The sequence below is a fragment of the Mytilus galloprovincialis genome, chromosome 7, assembly GCF_965363235.1.
Source record: "Mytilus galloprovincialis chromosome 7, xbMytGall1.hap1.1, whole genome shotgun sequence".
NCBI lineage: Eukaryota > Metazoa > Mollusca > Bivalvia > Mytilida > Mytilidae > Mytilus > Mytilus galloprovincialis.
Window position 1 is genome coordinate 85,093,901 of NC_134844.1, and position 26,328 is coordinate 85,120,228.

At 31.2% G+C, this 26,328-nt stretch overlaps 1 protein-coding gene and 1 long non-coding RNA gene across 22 annotated transcripts in view; one reads left to right on the forward strand and one right to left on the reverse strand.

The window, feature by feature from the left end:
• Positions 1-1,994: 1,994 nt before the first annotated feature.
• Positions 1,995-26,328, reverse strand: part of LOC143083894 (uncharacterized) — a 31,042-nt gene continuing 6,708 nt past the window's right edge. For 5 of the 21 annotated variants that reach the window (XM_076260271.1, XM_076260274.1, XM_076260270.1 and 2 more), the window contains 14 exons: positions 22,462-22,512; positions 21,888-21,905; positions 21,015-21,032; positions 18,799-18,829; positions 17,823-17,939; positions 16,263-16,349; positions 12,995-13,141; positions 11,911-11,922; positions 7,738-7,950; positions 4,989-5,032; positions 4,402-4,440; positions 3,978-4,014; positions 3,453-3,672; positions 1,995-2,574 (listed from right to left, as the gene is read on the reverse strand). In XM_076260271.1, coding sequence (XP_076116386.1) covers positions 3,493-3,672; positions 3,978-4,014; positions 4,402-4,440; positions 4,989-5,032; positions 7,738-7,950; positions 11,911-11,922; positions 12,995-13,141; positions 16,263-16,349; positions 17,823-17,939; positions 18,799-18,829; positions 21,015-21,032; positions 21,888-21,905; positions 22,462-22,490 — 972 coding nt within the window. In that variant the 5' untranslated portion in view covers positions 22,491-22,512 and the 3' untranslated portion in view covers positions 1,995-2,574; positions 3,453-3,492. The remainder of the gene's footprint in view (positions 2,575-3,452; positions 3,673-3,977; positions 4,015-4,401; positions 4,441-4,988; positions 5,033-7,737; positions 7,951-11,910; positions 11,923-12,994; positions 13,142-16,262; positions 16,350-17,822; positions 17,940-18,798; positions 18,830-21,014; positions 21,033-21,887; positions 21,906-22,461; positions 22,513-26,328) is intronic. The other 16 variants (XM_076260278.1, XM_076260281.1, XM_076260276.1 and 13 more) reach the window with 5 other exon arrangements.
• On the forward strand, positions 13,546-15,972 carry LOC143083897 (uncharacterized). Its single transcript, XR_012980929.1, has 3 exons — positions 13,546-14,083; positions 14,835-14,903; positions 15,667-15,972. It is a non-coding gene; the product is annotated as an uncharacterized LOC143083897 (long non-coding RNA).

The following is a 26,328-nucleotide window of genomic DNA, read 5'->3' on the forward strand; positions in this document are numbered from 1 at the left end:
TATGCAATAGAAGACATATTATCGAAAATGACTTCTGCACGGAAATTAAAGAAAAAAATAGCTTTCTCATTTAATTGCTTATTTTCTTATGGTCTTTACCAAATATCTTTTTTCGGTAGTCACAGGGCCTTTCTGTGAAGGTATGAAATTGGAAAACGAAATTTTCAAACGTATTTTAAGACCTGTTGTATTGATATAACATGATCTGACATAATAAATCAGAAGCTGAGATTTAGGACAATAAAACAGTTTTACCTGTTATCCTTCAATGTTAAGTTTAAAGATATTATATCCATAAATAAACTCTTATACTGTTGTATTTATAGTTATGATGAAAATTAACCTAGATATTATGTCAGGGATTTAATGCATCTACAGATAGCTTTCCCCTATTAAAATATAGATTTTTTTGTATATTGAATATGATTTTTTGTTTTTAGATAATTGAAGGAGGTGGATTTAAACATTTGTTTAAGGCATTCCTTTGTTAAATTTGTTATCATTTAATTAATTTCCTTTTAAAATTTGAAAAAGACAATACTTGGACTTATATTATAAAGTTAATTCAATGTATTAGTCCGAGGTTAAATTGTGTTATCTTTTGCGTTTTTGTAATAATTTGCAAATAACTTGTATGTAATATTGGATGTGAAAAGAAAAACAACTAGTTAATCAAGTAACCCCGGTCAGAATAAGCAACACCAAGGAAGGGTTCCGTGCACCCCAGTACTTAATAAAGATTGAGCAATCGTCCTAAATATATACATGAAATAATTGCCACTGAACGTTAAACACAAAACAATCAAAATCAAATCAGTTATATATAATAGTATGTCTTCAAGAAACTCGCTACTAGAAAAGATGTCTTTCTGCAGTCTCTGCTTTTGGTTATTTGTCATTTATGACCTTTAAATGTTTTGCTGTCTTTTTGTTTATCTGAGCTGCTGTCTCATGGAAATGCACTCCTCAACACCTTTTATTTATCTTAAAAATAATGAGAATGATGAACAATACCAGTAGTGGTTGGGCGAGATACATCTGTTTTGTTCTAATGGAAATGCTTTGTTTGAATTTTGATTGTGCTTAAATGCCACTTTCACAACTGGCTATATAGTTGCTGCCAATTTCTATTGGTTGAAAATGCAAGCATTGCCAGGAAAAACAACAGGCGAAAAGGGGGGGGGGGGAATCAATGAAGCAAGACCAGAATGTACCCTCTTAATGAAAATTTCAGAATCCACCACTAAAAACCACAACCTTTGCCTTTGGTGGAAAAAATGATTAAGGTCTGTGTTTAAAGCCACTCACTACAAGTGGGCTTAACTCTACAGGTTAGAACTCTACTTCAGAATAGACCAGCTAGTAAGACCTTTAAATGAAGGATATAATCAGCAAACAATGAGAGCAATATCTAAACTGTGAAATCATTATTATTCATGGAATACCAATTTCTATGGATTTTGAATTTAAATGTTCAACAAACACTAATTTTCATAAGTTTGTATGACTTTGGCAAAAACATGAAAATTTGTACCCAAGGTAAAAAATCATCCACAGTAATCTCTACTTGTGCCCAGATTTCTCAACCTATTTTTTTCACTGTTGGTCCTTGAAGAAAATCTGATTGTCTTCACTGTTATTTCTATTGCAAAAAAACAAGATTCAGTCCTGGTAACTAAATCCTTTGAACCACCACTTGTCGAAATTTCAGTCAGCCATTCATAAAGCATGAAAAATGAGGCTCCCGCAGGGTACCCCCCTCAGGTTGCAAGGTCGCTTTCAAATTCGTCAAGAGGGAAATGTACAGGTCGCAGGTCGTTTTTCCCCAACACAGAGGACCGGAGTCGGTCTGAGGTCGTTTTTTTTCAAATTTTACAGGTCGCAGGTCGTTTTTAGAAGGCCCTCAGGTTAGAAGTCGTCTCTAAAGAGCCCAGAGGTCGCAGGTCGTTTAAGACCCTGTGGGAGCCTCAAAAATAAAGACTACAAAGACAAACTCAAGGATAGTCAAAGCTTTTTATTATGAATATTTCTCTAACATAAGACTATCCCAGATGTATCACACAAAATAAGGACATTGAAATAGGTGTTGCGACAGGCCTGCCAAAACACACATTTTACGATGACATAAATGATCACAATTGGTTTAATGGACTTCATTTAATAACATTTCTCCATCGAAAAGAAAATAGATAAGAAACGTTATAAATTTTCTATTGCACAGTTATCAATTTTAACAAATTTATTTTAAATTAGGAAATAATAAAAAAGATTATTGACAAGCTATTTACAAGAAAGTGCCTAGGGCAAAAGTTCTGCTAATAAAATACATTAGATTAAATAAGTTAATTCCTTTAAAAGGATATCATTTTTTATAAATATTGAAAATTAACGAAACTCTAGCAATGAATTTTAGTGCTTACTTGTAACAACTACAGTGTCATATAAATAAATAAATAAAAGTTTGCAATAAATATTCAATGCTAGAAAAAGATTCTAAAGTTGTAATAAATTGTCTTTTATCCCCAATTCTGTCTTTAATAGCCGTTCCAAGGAATCTATGGGAAATGAATATATCTGAAATAGAAGAAAATAACACTTTTATGTATGATTAAAAAGTTGAATAAATGATTGCGTAAAATGTTTTTAGTTTTAAATCTTATTATCACATACAAAGGGGAATAACTCTGAGTATTTTGTAAATCATTGGTGAATTGCATTTGTTTGATTTTACCATTTAACCAATTAATATCTAATTTTAGAATTGTATACAGTATACAAAATGCAATGAAGTCAATGAATATTATCTTATTTTTTTTTAATTAATCGTTTTTCTAAAATTCTTTTCCTTGTTAAATATGTAAGGTTTTTTCATACAATGCAAGTACCTATTTAAAATAACATTTAAGATAGATCTACCACACTGTGCATGCTCTGTACAATTGATTGTAATTGTTAAGAATCACCTTAAAAAAAGAGAGAAAAGTCTTCAAAAATTCAAAGACCAAACAATGCAGCAAACAACCACAAGATACAATACAATAAAATACAAGCATCTTTCAAACACATATTTTTTTTTTAAGGGAGTTTGCTTCTCAGTTTCAAAGTAATTAACTTTTCAAAACACTAGTTTATGTTGATAGGGAATTAATAAAGGAATCCAGAGAGCAAAAAAAAATATATAGGTCACCGTGCTTGTTTTCGAGATATGAGCCATTGAAATTTTGGTGGGAAAATATTCTCTCTTAACTTTTCATAGCTTTATCATTGACAAGTTGAAGTTCTCAAAAACTGTTAAAAAGTAATTAAATTTTTTTAAGACTTTTACAGATGGCTTATCATTATGCAAGGCATTCAAATAGATAAAACCAGAGGATTCCGAAAATCTTACAAAAATTCCAAAACATGACAAGCCAGCTTCCTTAAATATTGAAAAATTTATAAGGACCTCTCACCTTTGACCCTAGGCTGAGGTCATGGACATAACGATTAATTCTACTCCTCCTCTTCTCCTCCTTCCTCCCCATCTTCAGCACCTGACGTGCCACCTTTCCCGTGTCGGATGATTTCTGGTGGGGGTTTGGGTTTTGAAAATTCTTCAAACAGTTGCATTCTGTCCCCATAACTTCTATTGTCTGTATGTCGTTCATATTTACTACAAATCTGTATTTTAGGCTGTTAAATAAAAATTATGAAAAATTATGGATCTGATATTTAATAACAAGGTTAAACATCAACCAAATCAGATTTTACAACATGTTTATATGATATCTATAAGAACTGAAAAAATCTTATATGAACAAAACATGAAGTGCATTTTATTGAGATTATAAATAATAATAGATTTGGTTAATAGAAAGGATTTTCTTTCACAAGAAAGTTCAAATCCACTTGTTATAAAGTCAAACTTAACAATTCAAGAATATAAAACATTTTTTTTTTTAATTTGAGTTTTCAATTTATTTTTTAACAATACTTACTGGAGCATTAATAAATTTATCTGCAAGTCTGTCAAATCTACAATATAAAAAGTAACTTTATGTTTGAAGCATAATGTACAATTAAACCTCTGCAGGTATAAACATCATTTGTTTTTGCCTTAGAGGTGTAATATTGAAGTCCTGAAAATGCACCAAATAATTATTTTCCTCGTGTTTCAATTACCGGTAATGAAATGAAGAAGGCTGTTTTCTGAACAACAATATTCTGATATTATGTTTTGTTTTTATATTTTCCTTATTCTGTTTTTGCAGTTACAAACTTGTTACATGCAGATAACAGGAGTATTCTGTTTACATGAATTCATATCTGCAAATATAGTAACTAAAGGATAATGATCATTCAGTTTCTATTAAAAAGCACAAATCTTTCCACCACTTTTTAAATAAATGAGTAAAAACTTACGATTCATCTATCTTAACTCCCATTGTACTTCTGTTTCCTCTGAAAAATGAAAAAAAAATGACCATAAAAATAAGAATTTTAATAAACTAAATCATATGTGTTACACACTCTGACAACAAAAAAATAGAAATCCCTTTAAAAAAAAGAGTTTTCAATTCTCTTCAATTTCTTTTAATTCGACATATCTATTTATAGTTCACATCATAGTGAAAATGTGTAGCAAGTTTTATGTGAACTTGACCACAAATTATTAACTTTTACCTCAATCAGGATGGACAGACATAAGAATGGATAAATGAACTGACAGAAATACATAATATCCCTTTACTAGGCCTTGCATATTTAGATGTCTGAAGGTATTACCATTATAAATTATGCCACATCAGATATAATTCCTAAAGTAGTATTACGATACCAATTTGATTAAACTAAATAAGGCACAGTAAAGAAGATGCAAATTGCATAAATCTAGTTGAAAACTAAACTTTCACAGTCAACGAGTTGTACATCTTGGAATCTAGTCTTCAGAAGGAAGTTGCAAAAAAACATTATTTAGCAGAAAGAGTTATTTCCCCTTTACCACTCACCTTCCTTTGTTCATTGATCTAGCTCTCTCAGTTAATTCTATCATCTGAAAAAAAATATTTGTTATGTAAAATATCATATTCTTCAGATTTAAGGTTGCACAATACAAAACAATTTTTTATCTAAATTTTACTTTCCACATTTTTCATAGATAAATATAAGAAGATGTGATAGGAGTGCCAATCCATATACTTGACTATTAGAAGATATTATATATGTGTGTACTACTTGATATACTTGACCATTAGAAGATATTATATATGTGTCTACTACTTGCTTAACTGTTAATGAATATTGAAGGTACTGTGGATTCATTTATTTTCGTGGGTACCATTTTTTGTGGATGAAGGAAAACTTGCATGTTGGTGGATATTTAATTTAGTGGTTTTGCTTAAGTCTTCATACAAGCCTTTAGAAAATGTTCTAATTAATTTAATTCAGTGTGTCTTCCTTTGTCCATATTCATGAGAAGAAAAGATAGATTTATATGTGATGCACTACTTTTTATAAGTGTAACTTTTGAAATTTAAAAACTAGAGGCTCTAAAGAGCCTGTGTCGCTCACCTTGGTCTTTATGAATATTAAACAAAGGAAGAGGATGGATTCATGACAAAATTGTGTTTTGGTGATGGTGATGTGTTTGTACATCTTACTTTACTGAACATTCTTGCTGCTGAAAATTATCTCTATCTATAATGAACTTGGCCCAATAGTTTCAGTGAAAAATGTTAGAAAAAATTTACAAATTTTATGAAAATTGTTAAAAATTGACTATAAAAGACAATAACTCCATAGGGGGTCAATTGACCATTTCAGTCACGTTGACTTATTTGTAAATCTTACTTTGCTGAACATTATTGCTGTTTACAGTTTATCTCTATCTATAATAGTATTCAAGATAATAACCAAATACAGCAAAATTTCCTTAAAACTAACAATTCAGGATCAGCAACCCAACAACGGGTTGTCTGAATTATCCGAAAATTTCAGAGCAGATAAATCTTGACCTGATAAACACCTTTACTCCAGATTTTTTTTTTTCATTTTGGTTGGATGGCCGGGTCACCGCACACATTTTTTGAACTACATACCCCAAAGATGGTTGTGGCCAAGTTTGGATTGATTTGGCCAAGCAGTTTCAGAGGAGAAGATTTTTGTAAAAAAATTACTAAGATTTACGAAAAAATGGTTAAAAATTGACTATAAAGGGCAATAACTCCTAAACGGGTCAACTGACCATTGTGGTCATTTTGACTTATTTGTAAATCTTATTTTGCTGAACATTATTGCTGTGTACAGTTTATCTCTATCTATAATAATATTCAAGATAATAACCAAAAACAGCAAAATTTCATTAAAATTACTAATTCTGGGGCGGCATCCCAAAACTGGGTTGTCAGATTCATCAGAAAATTTCAGGGCAGGTAGATCTTGACCTGATAAACAATTTTACCCCTGTCAGATTTACTATAAATGCTTTGGTTTTTGAGTTATAAGCCAAAAACTGCATTTTACCCCAGATTCTATTTTTAGCCATGGCAGCCATATTGATTGGATGGCCGGGTCACCGGACACATTTTTGAAACTACATACCCCAAAGATGGTTGTGGCCAAGTTTGGATTGATTTGGCCAAGTAGTTTCAGAGGAGAAGATTTTTGTAAAAGATAACTAAGATTTACGAAAAATGGTTAAAAATTGACTATAAAGGGCAATAACTCCTAAAGGGGTCAACTGACCATTTCGGTCATGTTGACTTATTTGTAAATCTTACTTTGCTGAACATTATTGCTGTTTACAGTTTATCTCTATTTATAATAATATTCAAGATAATAACCAAAAACAGCAAAATTTCCTTAAAATTACTAATTCAGGGGCAGCAACCCAACAACAGGATATCCGATTTATCTGAAAATTTCAGGGCAGATAAATTTTGACCTGTTTAACAATTTAACCCCTTGTCAGATTTGCTCTAAATGCTTTGATTTTTGAGTTATAAGCCAAAAACTGCATTTTACCCCTATGTTCTATTTTTAGCCATGGTGGCCATCTTGGATGGTTGGCCGGGTCACCGAACACATTTTTTAAACTAGATACCCCAATGATGGTTATGGCCAAGTTTGGTGTAATTTGGCCCAGTAGTTTCAGAGGAGAAGATTTTTGTAAAAGTTAACGACACCAGACGACGACGGACGACAGACGACGGACGCCAAGTGATGGGAAAAGCTCACTTGGCCCTATGGGCCAGGTGAGCTAAAAATGAAATGTTTTTTCGGCATAAGTATCCCACCAAAAATATCTACAGTAAAAGGCATCCACTAATATTCATTTTCAGTGACTGTCTGAGATAATCCAAATTCTTTTCAAACTACAAGTCTGAAGACCAATATTCAGAAATAAAACAAAGTTTAAAAAAAATTTACCACTATGGATTCATTTATTTTCGTGAATATCAATTTTTCATAGATTGAGGAAAACTTGCATTTTTGTTGATATTTCATGGTTTTGTCAATGTCTACGTACAAGGCATTGACATTTATTGAACAGTAAAATTCGTGCTTCACCTGTTCTGACAAATAAAAATGAATCCACAGTAGTCTAAATGAAATTTTACTAGACTGGGGCATTGGACTAACAATGCAGACTACCCTTGTCAAGTAAATGACACAAAATTAAAGTATACATCAGCACTGACTGATGGGAATCAACAATCTAGAACCTAATGCACTGAGGCTCCAGAACTCATAACTTACATCATATTGTTGACGTTTGAATTTATCTTCTAAGTCGTATTGTTCACCCATTAATTTGTGAAGTTTTTCATGAAGATCCTTAGCTTTTTGAATCAAGCCATCAGATTTGAGTCCATCAAGTTTTAATTCCTGAATTCTTTGAGCTAAAATGGCACGTTTTTCTTCTTCTAGTTGTTCCTTAGATTTCTGTAAGTCCTCTGCCTTCTGTTCAGCCTGCAAACAAAAAAAGTGTTGATTGATAAAAACAGTAAAATATTGTGACTGGGTACCAGTATGACTGATAAAAAACAGTAAAAAATCATGACTGGGTACCACTCTAACTGGTAAGAACATTTTCCTCACTTCAAAATGAAAAAATTCAAACTGCTTAAAATTAAATAAACATAATAGAATATTTTAAAGATGTACCTGCAAAATAGGATTATTAACATATGTGTTACATATTCATGATGTAGGTAATTGACAGATTTATATGAGAAGTATATTGATGTTCAGACTTAGTAGAAGAATATAAAGTATATTTCAGAAAAACAACAAAGTTTGATGGGTAAGGCCAGATAAAATTAGTTCTTGAATTTTCATTTAAACCTCCTCCCCTTGCAATAAGGCCATGTCACGAACATGTACCAAAATTTTTATGAACATTTGAACAATATTAGGGTACATCTTTGGATAATAAATTTTTACTTTGCTATAAGACCATGTTAATAGAATAAGTTTAGTTTTTCCTTTTATTGTAATTTAAACATGTAAAAGAAACACTTGATCAGAACAACAAGCATAGAACAAGAGGTTATTTCAAAAATGAATGTGTAGTCCTGCTTATTTAGAAAGTTTAAAAGATTTTTTTCAAAGGATTCTTCAGAAAAAGTTCTGAAAGTTTCATGGACTATTTTAATTGAAAATATTAAAATTTTCTTAATTTAAAATTTAAAATTTTGATGAGTCTAAAAATATTAAAAACATTTTGTACAATGATAATGTAAATCATAAAAAAATACATTCATTGCACCAAGTTGAGTTTCACTAGAAATGAAATATTATCCCATGGAATGAATTTGTTGCTACCTATTTCATAATTCAGAAATTACAAATATATTTGAACAATTTATTTCTCTTGTCGGGTTGTTGTCTCTTTGACACATTCCCCATTTCCATTCTCAATTTTATGTCAATAAGAAAATACATGAAAAAGAGAAAGCCACTTAACTTAAATCATCATTTTTGAAATAACCCTGACTAGCCTTTTCTACTTCTACTGTAAATTCAATATTTAAATTTTAGAAAAACTGCTTCACAAATGCAAGAAAACTTCATATAGAAAGCTCTAGTTAATAACTTATTCCTAACAATTCTGATTTAAGGGACACGTTTTACTCTTCCTTTTAAGGATGTTTGCTCCTCCATTTTTTGATTTTTTGCCAGATTTTCCTCTGGTTTTATCCATGTATTGTCATTATAAATTTTGCCCACTAACCCCTACTTTTCTTTTTATAATTTTATTACATAAAGTTTAAAAAGCCATATTTCAATAAAATTCTTGTTATTTTTTCATAGTGTTAGAAACAAATAAGGTGCCAATGTTAAATATATGAAAAATCTAGAGATAATAATTTCCCGCCAAATTTTCAAAGGCTTATATCTCGAAAACAAGCACACAGACCCTCTATTTTTTTCTACTTTTTTAGTTTCATTATTTATATACTATCAATTCATAATAGTCTTTTAAAAAGCTTGTTATTTTTTTAACAAGAGTAGCAAACATCCTTAAGATCACTATTCATACTTTCCTCACATTACACCTCATTTGTTTATTCTACTGACATGGTGAAAGATAATTTAAGAAATATCCACTTGCGAATACTCTTTAAAGTAGTGTTTGGATGTCAGATTTGTCTGCCATATTGGGTAGAGTATGGCAGGAAATGGTCAAATTAGATTTATAAAGAAAAAGGCCAATTTTGAAACAGGAATGCAATTAATTTCAGACTTTATCAGACATTCATACATGTATCTTATTATTATTTTGACTACTTTTGAAAAGATTGAAAAGGTTTGATGGATTCCAAATTTTGATGAAAACTATTTGTATAAGGGGAGCTAACTCAAATAATTTACTTTATAAAACATAAGAAAAATACGGTGACCCAGTTTTTGATTTCTTAAACCATGTTAACCATTTTAGAAGTATAATTAAATAAGATGTGGTAAAAATGAAAATGAGACAACTCTAAATTCAATTAGAAGACCTATTTCATTTCAAAACTCATTGCTTAAAATATAAGTAGATCATTTTTCATATTCCCTTAAAAAAGATTTTTCCTTGTAAATATTTAAAAAAAAAAAAACTAAAGCTTTTTAACTAACAAGATAAGTAAAAGCATCAACTGAAGCTAATATTGTATGAATGATTGAAGCTCTTCATACTACATCAGTTTTAAAACCCATGTGATTGATTTTATGATTGGTTTTTGTTTAAATCCTCCGCACAAAAAGGTCATATTGTAGCCATGTGATGGTTGTCAACCAATCAAAATTATTGAATCAGTTTGAAACATCTATACAATGAAATTACATATCAAAGAAGGCAATAGACCACTTTCGAGTTCATCCGTCACCGGAAAAAACTTGTCAATTAGACGCGCCTTTGTGACGTCCTTTACCAGATAGAGGGGGTCGCCTGTATCCCTGCACTATCAACTTTCATCAAGCGTTCTAAGTGATCGTCATTGTGCAGGATATACTAGAAATAATTTTTGTTTCGTAGGTTCTTAAGCACAATTCCCTAATGACAGCAGTGCTGATTGTCAATTATGAGAATTTAGTTTGACAAATAAATCATGTAATATAGTATTATAATTTTCCAACCACTCGCTCAACATTGAAATGGAAGTGAAGATGCCCCTAAACGCACGAATGATGTTCACTAAAACCAGAGTTTTTGATGGAAATGCATCAACTCGAAAGTTGTCTATTGTATGTTTGGTTTTTGCTTAATGCCATCTCAGCACAAAAAGGCTTTTTTTGCAGTCATGTGATTGTTGTAAGCCAATCAAAAATGTTTGAATCTGTTTGAAACATCTATACAATGAAATAACATATTTAAAGAAGACAATTGCCTGAAGTAGGCCAAAATAAAATAATCTGATTATTATTCATAAGAGTACAGAAAGGGAAAGTGACAGGAATTAAACAAGAGTCAAATATCCTTCAAAAGATGTTTGCATGTATGGAAGAATATGATTGGTAGGAAATAGCCAATGAAAACTGATAGCAAATGCCAAAGGTTCAAGAATCATAGCACACAGGAGTGCATTTTATTTAGACAGAAGTGCATATTTGACTTGGATAAAACCTAGGTGCATTTGTAGTGCATTTTTTTACCTAAGATATTTGGATGAAATAAGTTTATATCATTTGTTCAGATATTTGTAAACTGGAATTTCAGCAATTTTTTCAGATTATAATATTTTTTTTTTCAGATACTATTTTGTTTTAATTCCAATTTACAAAAAAATGGTATGAAAATTTTAAAACTGTAAACTGCTGACTGAAAAAATTCAGACCAAAATAAATATAATTTGTCATTTTTTTCTTTATATCTTTATTACTTTTTTTTTCTTGAAATAGGTGTTTTGTTAGTCACAGGTTTCTGTAAACAGATATACTAGATTTTACTAGACTAACAAGTATTTAGAGACTAATTTATAAAGCACCTTGATATAAATACAATAGCATGAAATGTGTACAATCATATGAAAAAGCCAAAAAATGACAATTTATTTATTTTAATCTTATTAACGGCCATACAAAAATCATTTCATTTCTTACACTTATTGTAGCGGTTGCTATATTTGAATTTTCTTTTATAACAACCATTTTTGTTTAAATAATTTAAATTCAAGATACTGTAATTGAGACTTTCTTGTGCATTAATCAGCTAAATTAAATTACTATTTCTTTTTTTTGAAAGATGAAAATAATTCTAAAAATAAAACTTATCGATAAATTTACAATAGAAAACAATAGGCATGAGAAATGAAACTTTTCTTGCACAGCCTGATGCAAAAAAAATTAATGAATGAACTTCTGTTTTTTCTGTGAGGATTAAAAACTTGCAAACAATGGGAAAAGGGCAATTGGAATTCAAAATTTGCAAAGCGGAAACCATACCTTTTTTCTTCTCTGAAAATGAATAGATAATAAACATATGTTTATTTACAGAACGAGGTACAAACACTAATCTACAATAACAATGTGCTATGACTTGAAATAATAATTTTAATAATTGATGGTCTAAGCTACATAAATATACATGCATCAATATTTGTAGACGTGATGTTTTGTCAAGAACATGTACCGGTACATGTAGGTCTGAGGCATTTGAACCCTTTTATGTTCTGTTAGAGCTCAGTCTTCACACTTAAAACTTGAATCAACAAGACCAAAGTTCAATTTTACCAAATTTTTAGCTGGGTTCTGTTGGCTTGTCAAGAAAAAATTCACAAGCCAGACGCCAGTTTTACAAGCCTTGGCTGTCAGACTTGTGGTTAAGCGTGAAGACTGAGAGCTTTCATTACTTTTTAATGGTTGTCTTTTAAAGATACTTAAGCATGTCTAAATTTAATTTTGTAATAATTTCCCATCATGCATCTCAATATAATCCCACAATTTATCTGTGTTATTAATTCCCATCATACATCTGCACCCATATCCCAATAATTACATGTTTGTCCCATTATGCAATTCATTTTTATCCCACAATTCATCTGTATGTTATAATTTTCCATCATACATCTGTACCCCAATCCCACAATTTATCAGTATGTTATAATTTCCCAGCATGCCTCTCATTATTATCCCACAATTCATCTGTAGGTAATGATTTCCCATCATACATCTGTACCCCAATCCAACAATTTATCAGTTTGTTATAATTTCCCAGCATGCCTCTTATATTTATCCCATAATTAATCTGTATGTAATAATTTCCCATCATGCATTTTTACCCTATCCCACAACTCATCTGTTTGTAATTATTTCCCATCATACATCTGTACCCCAATCCCTCAGTTCATTTTTATGTTACAATTTCCCATCATGCCTTTCATTATTATCCCACAATTCATCTGTATGTAATAATTTCCCATCATACATCTGCACCCTATCCCACAATTCATCTGTATTTAATAATTTCCCATCATGCAACTCATTACTATCCCACAATGCATCTGTATTTAATTATATCCAATCATACCTCTTCTTCTCCACCATCAGCTTTCTTTGTGATAACAAAATTTGGCCTTCTACATAATTTCAATCTATCTTCTTGTTCTTTCCTTCTTCTTTCTCGCTCTTCTTTTCTTTTCTGTTCTTCTTCCAACTTCCTTGCTTGTCTTTCTCTCTAAAATGGAATAAATAAATAAAGAAGGGACTCAAACTATTATTCCAAAAATGTTTCAAAACATTTTGCCTTATACATGTATAGTTTCTATCAAACTGACTAAGCAGAAAAGTTAAAATGACATAGAAGGACCCTTATTCCTAACCCCCCAAAATTAATCCCAACTTTCCTTTTGTGTTATTGAAACTTCTGGTCAAAATTATAGAGATCCATTCACTTGAACTAAAGTTATTGTCCGGAAACTAAATGCATCTTCTTACGACGCCACAGACAACATGATAGCATTAGACAACAGAACATTCTTTTGGCGGTTGTATAACAATCAGATACTACATATGAAATTTGGATATTTAATAATTCATATTGGAAGATTTATATCGCTCAAATGGACTTCACCTTATATGGGACAACATCCCTAATGCGCCTTGAAATGAGGAACTCAAAAGTCACGTGTAAAGAAAAAATCTCTGTGTAGTGATATTGGACATGTTTCTATTTTTAACAAATGACTGAACTTAATTATTTGTGGTGATTAGGAAAGTAGAGGAACATAGAATAAATGTGTAAAAACTATGGAGCTATTGAATGTGTTCAAAGTATTAAATTTTCAAAGAACTTATTGTGTTAAAAAGGGGATATTTTACCACAAGGAGCCGCATCACAAAAGGATGTTCGGGGTTTGCTAATTTACGGAAAAAGTAATCTCACTTCGTACCCCGAAAATTTAACCACATATGTGAAAATGTCACAGCTTCGAAACGAGCTATCATACATATCCAAGTTTACGATATGGACTGAGCTACAGGAAAAAACGTTACCATTATCGCCTATGGAAAAACAATTAAAGATATTGAGCCAATTTACAAAAGATAAATCAGAAGTTTCCAGAGTGATCTATGGATGATTTCACCTTGTACACCCGGGAAAATTGTGAAAATGATGGTAAGTATTTTTTTATTTATACCTAGATATCCCAGATGATTTCAGATAACCATTATAGATAAATACCAGCAGATACTCAATGAAATTTTCGCTTTTAGAAAGCATTACAGGCACGGGGCTGAACACTTTTTTTAGGCACAATTCTAACTTTGTTTACACCCCCGAGAGATCCGAAAGGAATTTGTTTATGAATTGAAAAAGGCATGAACTAACATAATAGATTTATCTGTAAGTAAACATGACACAATACAGTCTTTGTTATGTAATTATCACTCCGGTTTACAGGAATAACTGATAATCAAGGGAGATAACACACTCCATACGAGTAAAGTGAAATACATCATCATCATGTGCTTTTATCCAATAATTTGACCCATGGTCAGTCAGTAGATATCATATGCAGTTAATAAACAGACAAACATGTACATGTATTAAAGAAATCATGAATTATTATTTGTAATGCACACTAGCAAATCACAAGATATTGTCTTTTCTCAGTGAAAAAGGGGGAGGGTCAACAAACCTTTGGAAAACAATATTGCTGCACCTTTTCAACTATTAAGCTAGTTAGCTACCACTCGTTGCTTCTAATATAAAAGATTTAAATGAAGGTTGATAAGCCACAAGGGAGAAGCATTTTTCTTTCTTTGCGATAAAACGTTCAAGAATTTGATTTTTGCTCTCTCAATAATACTTATGTATTTAAACCAAATAATAACACAGCCTGAGTAATTTTTTTGTCTTATTTCAGTTCCAGACATATCATTACTTTTTAACCTGAGATGACAAACTAGAGGTTTTAAAAGGTCCTGAATAACTGGTAAGCATTTTGTTTTATTTTGCAAGCTCTAAATTGTTTATTTATGGTATTTATGCAATTCAAATTACAGTCGGTATGTTAAAAATATACTGATATGAAAACTGTTGCTATGGTCTTGGCATTAAATGAAAATGCTTGGTTACTGATCTTTTCGACTCCATATTTCAAGTTAAACCTTGAAGCAACTGTTCCTCATGTAACACTGCAAACTATAATTAGCATTATTTTGATATGTTGTTATTTAATGACGCCATATTACGTGTGATGTCACAATGTTTCCTTTAAAACCTCATGCCGATATCTCACTGATAAAAGATTTTCACTGAAATACATGTAAAAAACATTTTTTCTCAAATACAATTATGTGAAAGAACAAGTTTTGAAAATTTGCACTTCATTGCACTCTAATTATATGATTCAAATGACTTTTACAGTAGTTTATAGTGGTTTCTACAGTATAAAATACCAGGTTTCCACTGGCTAGAATAATGAAGTATTTTGGTGTTTTTCTAATGAAATCTTCATTTTTGCATAATTTCTCTGTCAAAATGCACTTTTAGGCACCAGAAAATTTTATTGAATGCTTTAACAGGGTCTGTGTGTTGTAATTTAAGGTTACATTCAGATGTTTTGTCCTTCTTTTGACTAGTGAAGGTATACTGTAAGAAATTAATTATGCATACACTTTGTATTCAAAATAAATAAATATAGCGATAAAAGTGTCATTGCCTTATAGTGCTGAAACAACTTTATTTTTTTTCAGAAATGGACAAAAATACACAGATTTATTCAGAATGTCATACCGATGAAGATCACATAAAAATATTTGGAAAAATCAGAACTATGGATTGCAATATGGGACAACATCCCTAATGCGCCTTGAAATGAGGAACTCAAAAGTCACGTGTAAAGAAAAAATCTCTGTGTAGTGATATTGGACATGTTTCTATTTTTAACAAATGACTGAACTTAATTATTTGTGGTGATTAGGAAAGTAGAGGAACATAGAATAAATGTGTAAAAACTATGGAGCTATTGAATGTGTTCAAAGTATTAAATTTTCAAAGAACTTATTGTGTTAAAAAGGGGATATTTTACCACAAGGAGCCGCATCACAAAAGGATGTTCGGGGTTTGCTAATTTACGGAAAAAGTAATCTCACTTCGTACCCCGAAAATTTAACCACATATGTGAAAATGTCACAGCTTCGAAACGAGCTATCATACATATCCAAGTTTACGATATGGACTGAGCTACAGGAAAAAACGTTACCATTATCGCCTATGGAAAAACAATTAAAGATATTGAGCCATATGCTCAAAGACGGAAAGGAAGAAAAGAGGAGAAAAAAAGACTTACTTCTTCCTGTCTCCTTCTAATATCTTCTTCAACTCTAAGTTTAGTTAATCTTTCTTCTTCTTCTGCTCGCTCTACTTTTCTTTGTTCCTAAAATTAAAAAACATAGTATGCATACTATGATGTCCATTATAACTGAAATAGTTATGTTCGTTTAGGGGCCAGCTGAAGGACTCCTCTGGGTACTGGAATTTCTCGCTGCATTGAAGACCTATTGGCGACCTTCTGCTGTTGTCTGTTCTATGGTCGGGTAACTCTGGTTGTTGTCTCTTTGACACATTCCCCATTTCCATTCTCAATTTTATCATCCAATATGAACACTCATAATAAGAACACATCGAAAGAAAACTAAAGCAAATATATTGGTACCGATATAGACTGAGAACGGCTTTCCTTTGACATATCTATAAAGTTACACCTAAAAACTGAGTATATATCTTAACTTGTTTCATTAAAAAAAATTCCCATGTTAAGTGCTTATAATAAACAAGAGTGCACACGCTGAAATGTCTCGCCTTCTTTACTAATCATTGATATTATGTTGATAAACCTGAATATAAAGCTTTATTACAACTGTCACATAAACTCAACATTAACCAAGAAAACAAAACATTGATCAATGAACCATGAAAATGAGGTCAAGGTCAAATGAACCATGCCAGGCAGACATGTACAGCTAACACTTCTTCAATACAACAAATATAGTTGACTTATTGCTTATAAATTAAGAAAAAGAGACCAAAACACAAACACTTAGCAATGGACCATGAAAATGAGGTCAAGGTCAGATGACACCTGCCAGTTGGACATGTACACCTTACAGTCCTTCCATACACCGAATATACTAGACCTATTGCTTATAGTATCTGAGATATGGACTTGACCACCAAAACTTAACCTTGTTCACTGATCCATGAAATGAGGTCGAGATCAAGTGAAAACTGTCTGACAGGCATGAGGACCTTGCAAGGAACGCACATACCAAACATAGTTATCCAATTACTTATAATAAGAGAGAATTTACACTTTTTTTTCAAGTAGTCACTGAACCATGAAAATGAGGTCAAGGACATTGGACATGTGACTGACGGAAAGTTTGTAACATGAGGCATCTATATACAAAGTATGAAGCATCCAGGTCTTCTACCTTCTAAAATATAAAGCTTTTAAGAAGTTAGCTAACGCCACCGCCGCATCACTATCCCTAAAGTTGCTGGGTCTCTTTGGGATGAAAGCATGATGCTGGATTGACCGATTTTTTCTAAGTCTGACAAGTGAAAAGTCAAATAATTTTGTGTGAAAAAGGGAAACAAAGTCAGACGGTATACATAAAATTACAAGCAATATTATTATAATGGTATAAGTGGGATACAGGATTCTGGCCAATCAATAAGAAGGATTAGGGATCAGACCCCAATCAAACAGGCAGTAAATCCCTTTCAGATCAGTTTAATCCATTTTAAAAGGTGTAAAGTTCCAGACATTAAATTATTCAATGTGTAATATGTAACAAAACTAAGAATGGAAAATTATGAATCAAAGTATCTATAAAGAGTTATCTACCCTTCTTTCACGTAATTGTTGTAATTCTTCCTCTTCCTTGGCTTTTTCTTCTTTTCTTTGTTCTTCAAATTCTGCGATTTCCTGTTGGATTCTTTCAGCTTTCCTGACCTTTGCTTCCTGTAAATGAAAATATTGGTATTTCTTACGATTTCACTGCTATAATATCACACCAGTCATGCCACTTGGTTGAATTTTTATACAATGCTCAATATAAAAACATGGGTCAAATTGTCTTGTTAAACAAAACATGCAAATTTAGGTGGCATGATTTGTAATGTATTCATAAGAACATCACAATTTCGGTGGCATGATTTGTAATGTATTCATAAGAACATCACAATTTCGGTGGCATGATTTGTAATGTATTCATAAGAACATCACAATTTCGGTGGCATGATTTGTAATGTATTCATAAGAACATCACAATTTCGGTGGCATTGATGGCTTAAGCATCATTTTTGTTTTATCTGGGCTGCGTTCAATATCGTAGCAGCTACGTAGATTTTGACTATTGAACGTGTAGCTATAGACTAGTTGTAACATAAATATTGTTAGCAGCTACGTAGCTGCTACGATATTGAACTCGACCCTGGACTTGCAGTTTTGTACCACGAACTGTTGAAATGTACTATTATCTTATTTATTTATGTATTTCTCTCTGCTGCATGGTCTTACATTTGTTTGTACTGTATTCCTGTCATGTTTTTTTTTTTTGTAGTTTACTGTTCTTTTGTTGTTTTCCTGTTATAGATGATGTTATTCTATTTTTTTATATAGATTTGGTTTTCCTGTTTGAATTGTTTTAAACTATTAATTTTTTTGGGACCTTTATAGCTTGCTGTTCAATGTGAACAAAAGATCATCGTCGAAGGCTGTTCTTTGACCTATAATGGGTTAACTTTTATAAATTGTCTCATTTGCACTCATACCACATCTTCTTATATCTATTTAGTGTTATGATGCTGTCACAACTTACCTCCATAGCTAGCTTAGCTTCATTTTCAGGTCTGTAAAATAAGTCAAGCATAAAATTATTTCAAAATACAAAATTCTGAACTGACATAAAAGTTTTATGAATGAAGAAAGAAAAAAAATGTTGTAAAAAAATACTTAATAATAATATTATGTCATGTATGTAAGAAATGATAACAAAATGCTAGTAAAACTATAAATAAGCTAAGAGTGTTTCTAAGCAACTGTCTATTTAACTGTCAAAGCAATTATTTGCTACAGTTTTGCCTATCAATTATTGCAAATTTCTAGCAACTATTTTTTAGCTAATAATAAGCAAACAGAAAGTGATATTACATATAAGCTACCTTTTTGCTAATTTCAGTCAATAAAGAGTGAATTTTGACAACAGCATAATTTTAAAATTACAAAAAAAAATGTATAGCAAAATGCGCAAAACATTATTTATGCAAATAGCATGTATAATTGAACAAATGCAAATATCACATAAAAGCCCAAAATCATGCAGCTATATAGAGAAAGATTAAGAAGAAATTTATAAGCAAGAAAGTCCTATGATTCATTGAAACAGTTGTTAAGAATACTGTAGATATTTTTAACTTTTTTTCTTCTTCAAATTTTCTATATGATTAGGAAATGTGTAGGCTTTTGAAATAATATTCAGTAGTGTGTCAGTCATTGATGTAAAAAATAATTTTCCTAAACTTAAAATTTTTTTTTGTCCTTTAACAACCTCTATCTATGTTTTATTTTCATCTTAAGAAATATATATTAACCATGTTAACTATTGAACAGAGCAGTTGATCTCAAACACTCACTACCCCCTTTAACACAGAGACACACATTTTTTTTCTACATCTCATGCTTTTTTAAAAACTTTTCAACCAATACGCAGTAATCAATATATGCATTTATATTAAGCAAAAAGCGCATGTATACCTCTGAAGCCATCCAAAATTCTCAACAAATTTTTCTCTCACAAAGTCAAAAAAAAAAAATTATGATCCTTTCTGAACATTCGGCAGAAAAAGTAAGACAAAGTGTCCAGATTTGAAAAAGTGTCTATGATAGAAACAAATTGGATATATTTCAGTATCAAGAACACTTATTTTGTTTCTGGAATATTCACTCAGATTTATTCAAGTCCATCTTTGTAAAAAGGTTGAGAATTAAATTTGGCCGCAGAAATTATTCAAACTTATCCCAACACTCTTATCAATATAAACACTTCAATTTCTACCTACTTCAGACACAAGCAATTAATTCATGGTCTGACCCATTTCTTTTTCACAAATCAGATGCATGAATATAAAATTCAAAATCTGTCAAAACTTTGAGACTGATTTAGTTAAAAATTCTTGTATTTATAGAGCTCCTAAATATTTAAAGACTTCAATAATTTGATTTCAGGATCTCCGTAAGAATTAGGGACATCCTGAATTATTTCAGGACTTCCACAATTCAATTTCCAGATATCCTGAAATCAATTTCAAAATATCCACAAATCGAATTATGGAGGTCTTGAAATATTCCAGGATATATTCAATCGAAGCATGGAGGTCCTGTATTATCAAAGGAGGTCCTCAAAGACTAAATTCAAATTTTAAAGGTCTTGAAATATTTGAAGAGGTCATTAAATACAATAATCTTAACTTAATTTGTGCCTCATACAAAACTGCATAATGCATTTCAGATATTGCATTTCAAACTTTTAAATGCTAGAATAAAATACTATTGGCAAACCGCTCTAATTTCATGATTTGAATGGGGAAAAGATAATATTATAAATATCAAACTTGATCAAAATGTCACTAATTAAAATATTGGATTATTAGGCCATATTGAATATGAAGATCTGTATATTGTTGGTCCAATTTTAAATCTCTATATAAGAACAGAAAAACCTTCATTATCTAAATAGAAATAATGTAGGATTGAAGTTCAAAATCTTAACCTTGTTTGACCTTTTGTTGGTACATTGTATTGAAAAATAAAAATATAAATAATAAAGTAGGTTTTTATATATAAAGAAGGGTCCAACAGTTGTATTTCTTTGAACCATATTGGCATTTAATCATAACAGAAAACATCTGTTTGCAGATGAATTAGCAGAATTTATTCCTTCAAATGTACAACATTAATTCATTTTTGTAAGAAGGACTTGACGAGCAGTTTGCCAACAATATCTGATGATATATATGTCAACTTTATTAGACTTACGGGGCTCTGCGAGTCTCACTAAAAGTTAGTACATTACATTTATTAGTATATACCTAGAAAAATATTGTACTACATTTAAAGCTAAACTATAATGACTAAGAGTTATCTCCACTTTGACCAAACACCACAATTATTCTATTACAATGTATTTCTAAAATATATCAAGTAAATATTATATATCTAGAAAATAGATAAATATTTTCAGTTGATTCAAATGAAAATGTAATAAATCAAAGTGTGTCTTATCAATTTACTCATTTGTGTAAAAGTTTCACAGTATCATAACAAACTAAATATATGTATCATGAGTTTCTTCAAAGTGCCAGCTCCATAGTAAGACTGATATTAGGGTTTGTGTCAAACTGTTTACCAAGTGAATGACTGGTAACCAGTTTATTGTTGCGACCTAATACTTTTGCAGCAAGCATCAAAGCTCTGAATCTACAATAACCAAGCAGTATTCTAGAATTGACTGGTTTATCTGGTAACCTACAACACCCAAGCAGTATTCTAGAATTGACTGGTTTATCTGGTAACCTACAACACTCAAACAGTATTCAAGAAATGACTGAAATGCAAGGTATGGTTGAGAAAAGGTTTGACTCAGAAGAAATATTAAGCTTTAAAATGAGTAAGGGAAGAGTAATGCATGATATGGAAATGAATAAAGGAAAGAGATCTCTTTACCATTTTAGGAATAATAGCTTCAATAGATAGAAGATAGATTCAATGAATATAATAGGGAAAGCATCGATGATAAGTTTTGGCCTAAAAATGGATAAGGGATAGATTCAATGCATGATCAGAAGATGAATGAAGGAAAAGATTTCTAAATAGGAAGATTTTGGAGCACACTGACATTTGGTCACTTACACTTCTTGAGTTTCTTCACTGTACAAGGAAAACACAAAACAGGAGGATTATATATTAAATATATTATACATACATGACAGACATAAATGCAAAAGAAAAACATCTAATATAAATATATATTAATATATGCATGTTGAATAACGTGTAAAATGAAATTTTAAGTGAATCCAGCATTTATAAATATCAGACCTTGAAGATTATGTTTTCCAAGTAGGAAGATATAATTCATTGTTTGTTATCTCCCCTTAGTTCCAAGATCAGTTTACTTGCATTAATACATCTCACAAAATGCTCTGTATAAGCATATATAAATCTTTTCTTAATTTTTTATTTTAGAAAATAGTCCTTTTTAACCATGTTAATAATGATTAATTAAAGATATTTTTTTTTGAAAACAGACAGTCCTTATTAATCATGTTAATAATGATTAACTCAAGATTTCTGAAAGTAGACAAACAATGTCCATTTCATTCCCATAAATTCCTGCAAATTACACCAAAAAATTATGAACCTTTTCCCATCCATTAATATGAGAAAGTTTTCTCAGTAAATATTTTTTTAGAACAGTACTTACTGTGTGGGGGCTTCTTCTGTGTCAGACATTTTGATGGTTTAATGTACAAGCCTAAAAATAAACAATAGATTAAGTTAATAAATAACACTCTTCCCTGTAATACAGTTGCATATATTATGTAGTGACCACATAATAAAATTGAGAATGGAAATGGGGAATGTGTCAAAGAGACAACAACCCGACCAAATAAAAAACAATAGCAGAGGGTCACCAACAGGTCTTCAATGTAGCGAGAATTTCCCGCACCCGGAGGCGTCCTTCAGCTGGCCCCTAAACAAATATATACTAGTCCAGTGATAATGAACGCCATACTAATTTCCAAATTGTACACAAGAAACTAAAATTAAAATAATACAAGACTAACAAAGGCCAGAGGCTCCTGACTTGGGACAGGCGCAAAAATGCGGCAGGGTTAAACATGTTTGTGAGATCTCAACCCTCCCCCTATACCTCTAACCAATGTAGTAAAGTAAACGCATAACAATACGCACATTAAAATTCAGTTCAAGAGAAATCCGAGTCTGATGTCAGAAGATGTAACCAAAGAAAATAAACAAAATGACAATAATGCATTCTTCTGATGCAGTTTCCCTGAGATTAATGCACATATATTTGGTTCTTTGGTTTTTGGCATACAAAGCCAGAAATTTTCTGAACTATTTCTATACCCTTTTTTCATTTCACATGTTGATTATTGGGAGGAGAATGAGAGCTTTATATTTTATGTTTCAAGTCACCAATCTCGTCAGTAGTTGTCTCTTTAAACATTCATTTTCGTTTTTTTAAATTTTTGAGGAATTTAGATGCTAATCACAGTTTATTTTATAGTCTTTGATAAAATATTCACGGCTTTAATATCATGAATATACTAGGCTTTTTAAGGTTGACTTTTTGAAAAATGTTGAATCACTCTGTTTAATGAAGTCTTCCATATCTCCTTGTCATCATGTGTAAGAAAAGTTTACACAGGGTAATTGCAGCTAATGTTAAGTGCATAACACTTTAATTTACATCTCTGTCATAATAATATACTAATACCATGTGAATACAGAGAGGTATTTCAGAGTGAATCTCCTACAGTCAAAGACATCAAGAAGTTTAAACTCAATCACTGTTTTGTGCAGGCCCGTAGCCAGGAATTTCCGTTGGACTCATGAACTTGACTTTAACAGTCACAATTTGAACAAAACGTTGACTTTAACAGTGCTTATTTGATTTCAAGGGGGGGATTTATAGCTAAATTATGACAACTGTACAGTAATTTCAGGTTAATTGGAAATCCCACAGCAATTATTTAACTCCTGAAAAACTTGTGCATCATAGATTAATTGATCTGTATCCCACAGTAAAGTTTTTGTCTGTTTACTGTAAATAGATATAGGAAGATGTGGTATGAATGCCAATGAGACAACTCTTCATCCAAATAACAATTTATTAAAGTAAACCATTATATGTCAATGTACGGCCTTCAACACGGAGCCTTGGATCACACCGAACAACAAGCTATAAAGGGGCCCCAAAATTACTAGTGTAAAACCATTCAAACGGGAAAACCAACGGTCTACTGAGACGAACCCCCCGAAACCCCCCTGGCTACGGGTATGTTGTGTATAAATGCATTTTATATCATGTATGAAATGATGCAAAAAAGTTCACAAACTCTGCAAGTGATTTCTATTATATGATTATTTCCATAAAATATGATGCCTCTGTAAAAATGCATTTGTTTTATTTATAGAAGCACAATGTTATTTAAAGAAGAAAGATATATATAATGTTATTACAAGTGTTAATGAGTTTTTGCAAGCGCTGGTTGATTGACAGTAATATATCTTCTTAATCTTAAGTATAAATCTGGCAAAAAATGAGGAAAAATCCTGACACATTTTTGTCAAGTCTACCTTTTTCAAAAACACTGGCATGTAATACCTTTCAATCATTGTTATTCTACAGAAAGACTTCGACAAGTATTACCATTCTCTAGAGAGTTCTAGTAGTGAAAATGTTGGAAATTACAATGTATATTGATTGAAGCTTTAGGAAAAAATCTGCTGCATTCTATTGAATAATTGCTGACTAGATGTTCGTTATAACATTGGTATCTACATGTATGATATAATCATGTTGATAATTGTTCGCACCTGTTGTTTTTACCAATAGAGAGTATTGCAATCATCTTTTACTTGAGATGAAGAATAAGCTATCTGTGACAGCTTAAGCTGAAGAGATGCTAATTTATGTAATTGCTTATATCCAGGTCATTTGAACTCTGGACGTCTGGTGGATAGTAACATATCCTTATTTTTGTATTGAGAAAAATTTTAGCATGGTATTTCTTCTTCCTAGTTTTACAGTTAAGATATAAGAGTACTAAAATATTCATTTTAGTCAAATTTTAATATTTACAATGAAAAAATAATTAGGAAATTTATCTTTATATAAATATATACAATGTATGATTGTGCAATATCAAGTTTAAAAAGGGGGGGGGTCCAATATTGATCACATATATATATATATATAACTCGTCTAAACATCAACCCAACAATGTTAGATCTGTAAATTTGCTTTCGCAAATTTTTGGTTCTTCCCTCGCCGGGATTCGAACCCATGCTACTGTGATATCGTGACACCAAATCGCCTGCACTGCAGCCGTCCCGCTATATATATATTACTTCTAGAGTCTAGACATATGATACTAATGATATCTTCATTTTGACTATCAACTCAACTGAAACATTCAACCAAGGAGGTTAGTCTAATATAACCTCCTTGATTCAACTGACTATCTAGTTTCTCAAGATTTTATAATCACTATCATAGGATAAAGATGTGAAATAACAAACTACACACACAATAGACAATACAAAAGCTAATATTCATTACAAAAACATACTGATGAAACCTCCAGGTGCGGGAATTTCTCGCTACATTGAAGACCTGTTGGTGACCCTCTGCTGTTGTTTTTTATTTGGTCGGGTTGTTGTCTCTTTGACACATTCCCCATTTCCATTCTCAATTTTATTCACTATCAAATTTAATTTCACATGACATATAGTATATTCTTCATTTATAAAACCTGAAGGAATGTGTTTTATACACTTTATGAATCATCATCTTGGCTTGAATCACTGGTGAAATCTTAAGTGAAATCAAGGATTAAACTATACAAATCCTTGGTGCAATTCAATTACTGCTAAGTGAAAGATGTTAAATTTTGACAAACAGCAGAAATATGAAGACTTTTACATTTTCACATCAAAGTTATGATAGATTTTTTCTTATATAGTTTTTTATTTGAATGTGGTTTCTCCCATTAATTAGCTTTACTGCCTTCACCATCCCCTTTTGCCTAATGTAATTAATCTCAAAGTCAAGTTATATAACATTTGAACATGGAAGTATTGTAGTCAAAATAATACTACTATCATTGAACCTGAAAAGACTTCACATCAATATTGTATAATAATAAAAAGTAAAATAATGAAAATATAAGTTTTCCAGAGTAGACAAGATTCCATTACTATCTTATTAAAAAACTTTAAACCTTCCACTGAAACAACATGAACAAACCAACAATATGCAAATGTTTGGAAATTCTAAACCTTCGCTAATTTCTTTTCCACTTGATGAAAGAAAGCGTAATAGACCGTTCCTCCCACACTAAGATATATAAATAAACAATTCAACATTCTTGTAAGTATGATGCTAATTAACCAACTGTCAAACTACTGATCTCCGCAGTGAACACATATTATGTAATATATGTATAATAAGGTATCCTTTTTCTTTGAATTATCTCTAATTAATCGGGATATGGATGGGGGTCTACATATATGATTCATTTAGATTAATTGTTATCCTATT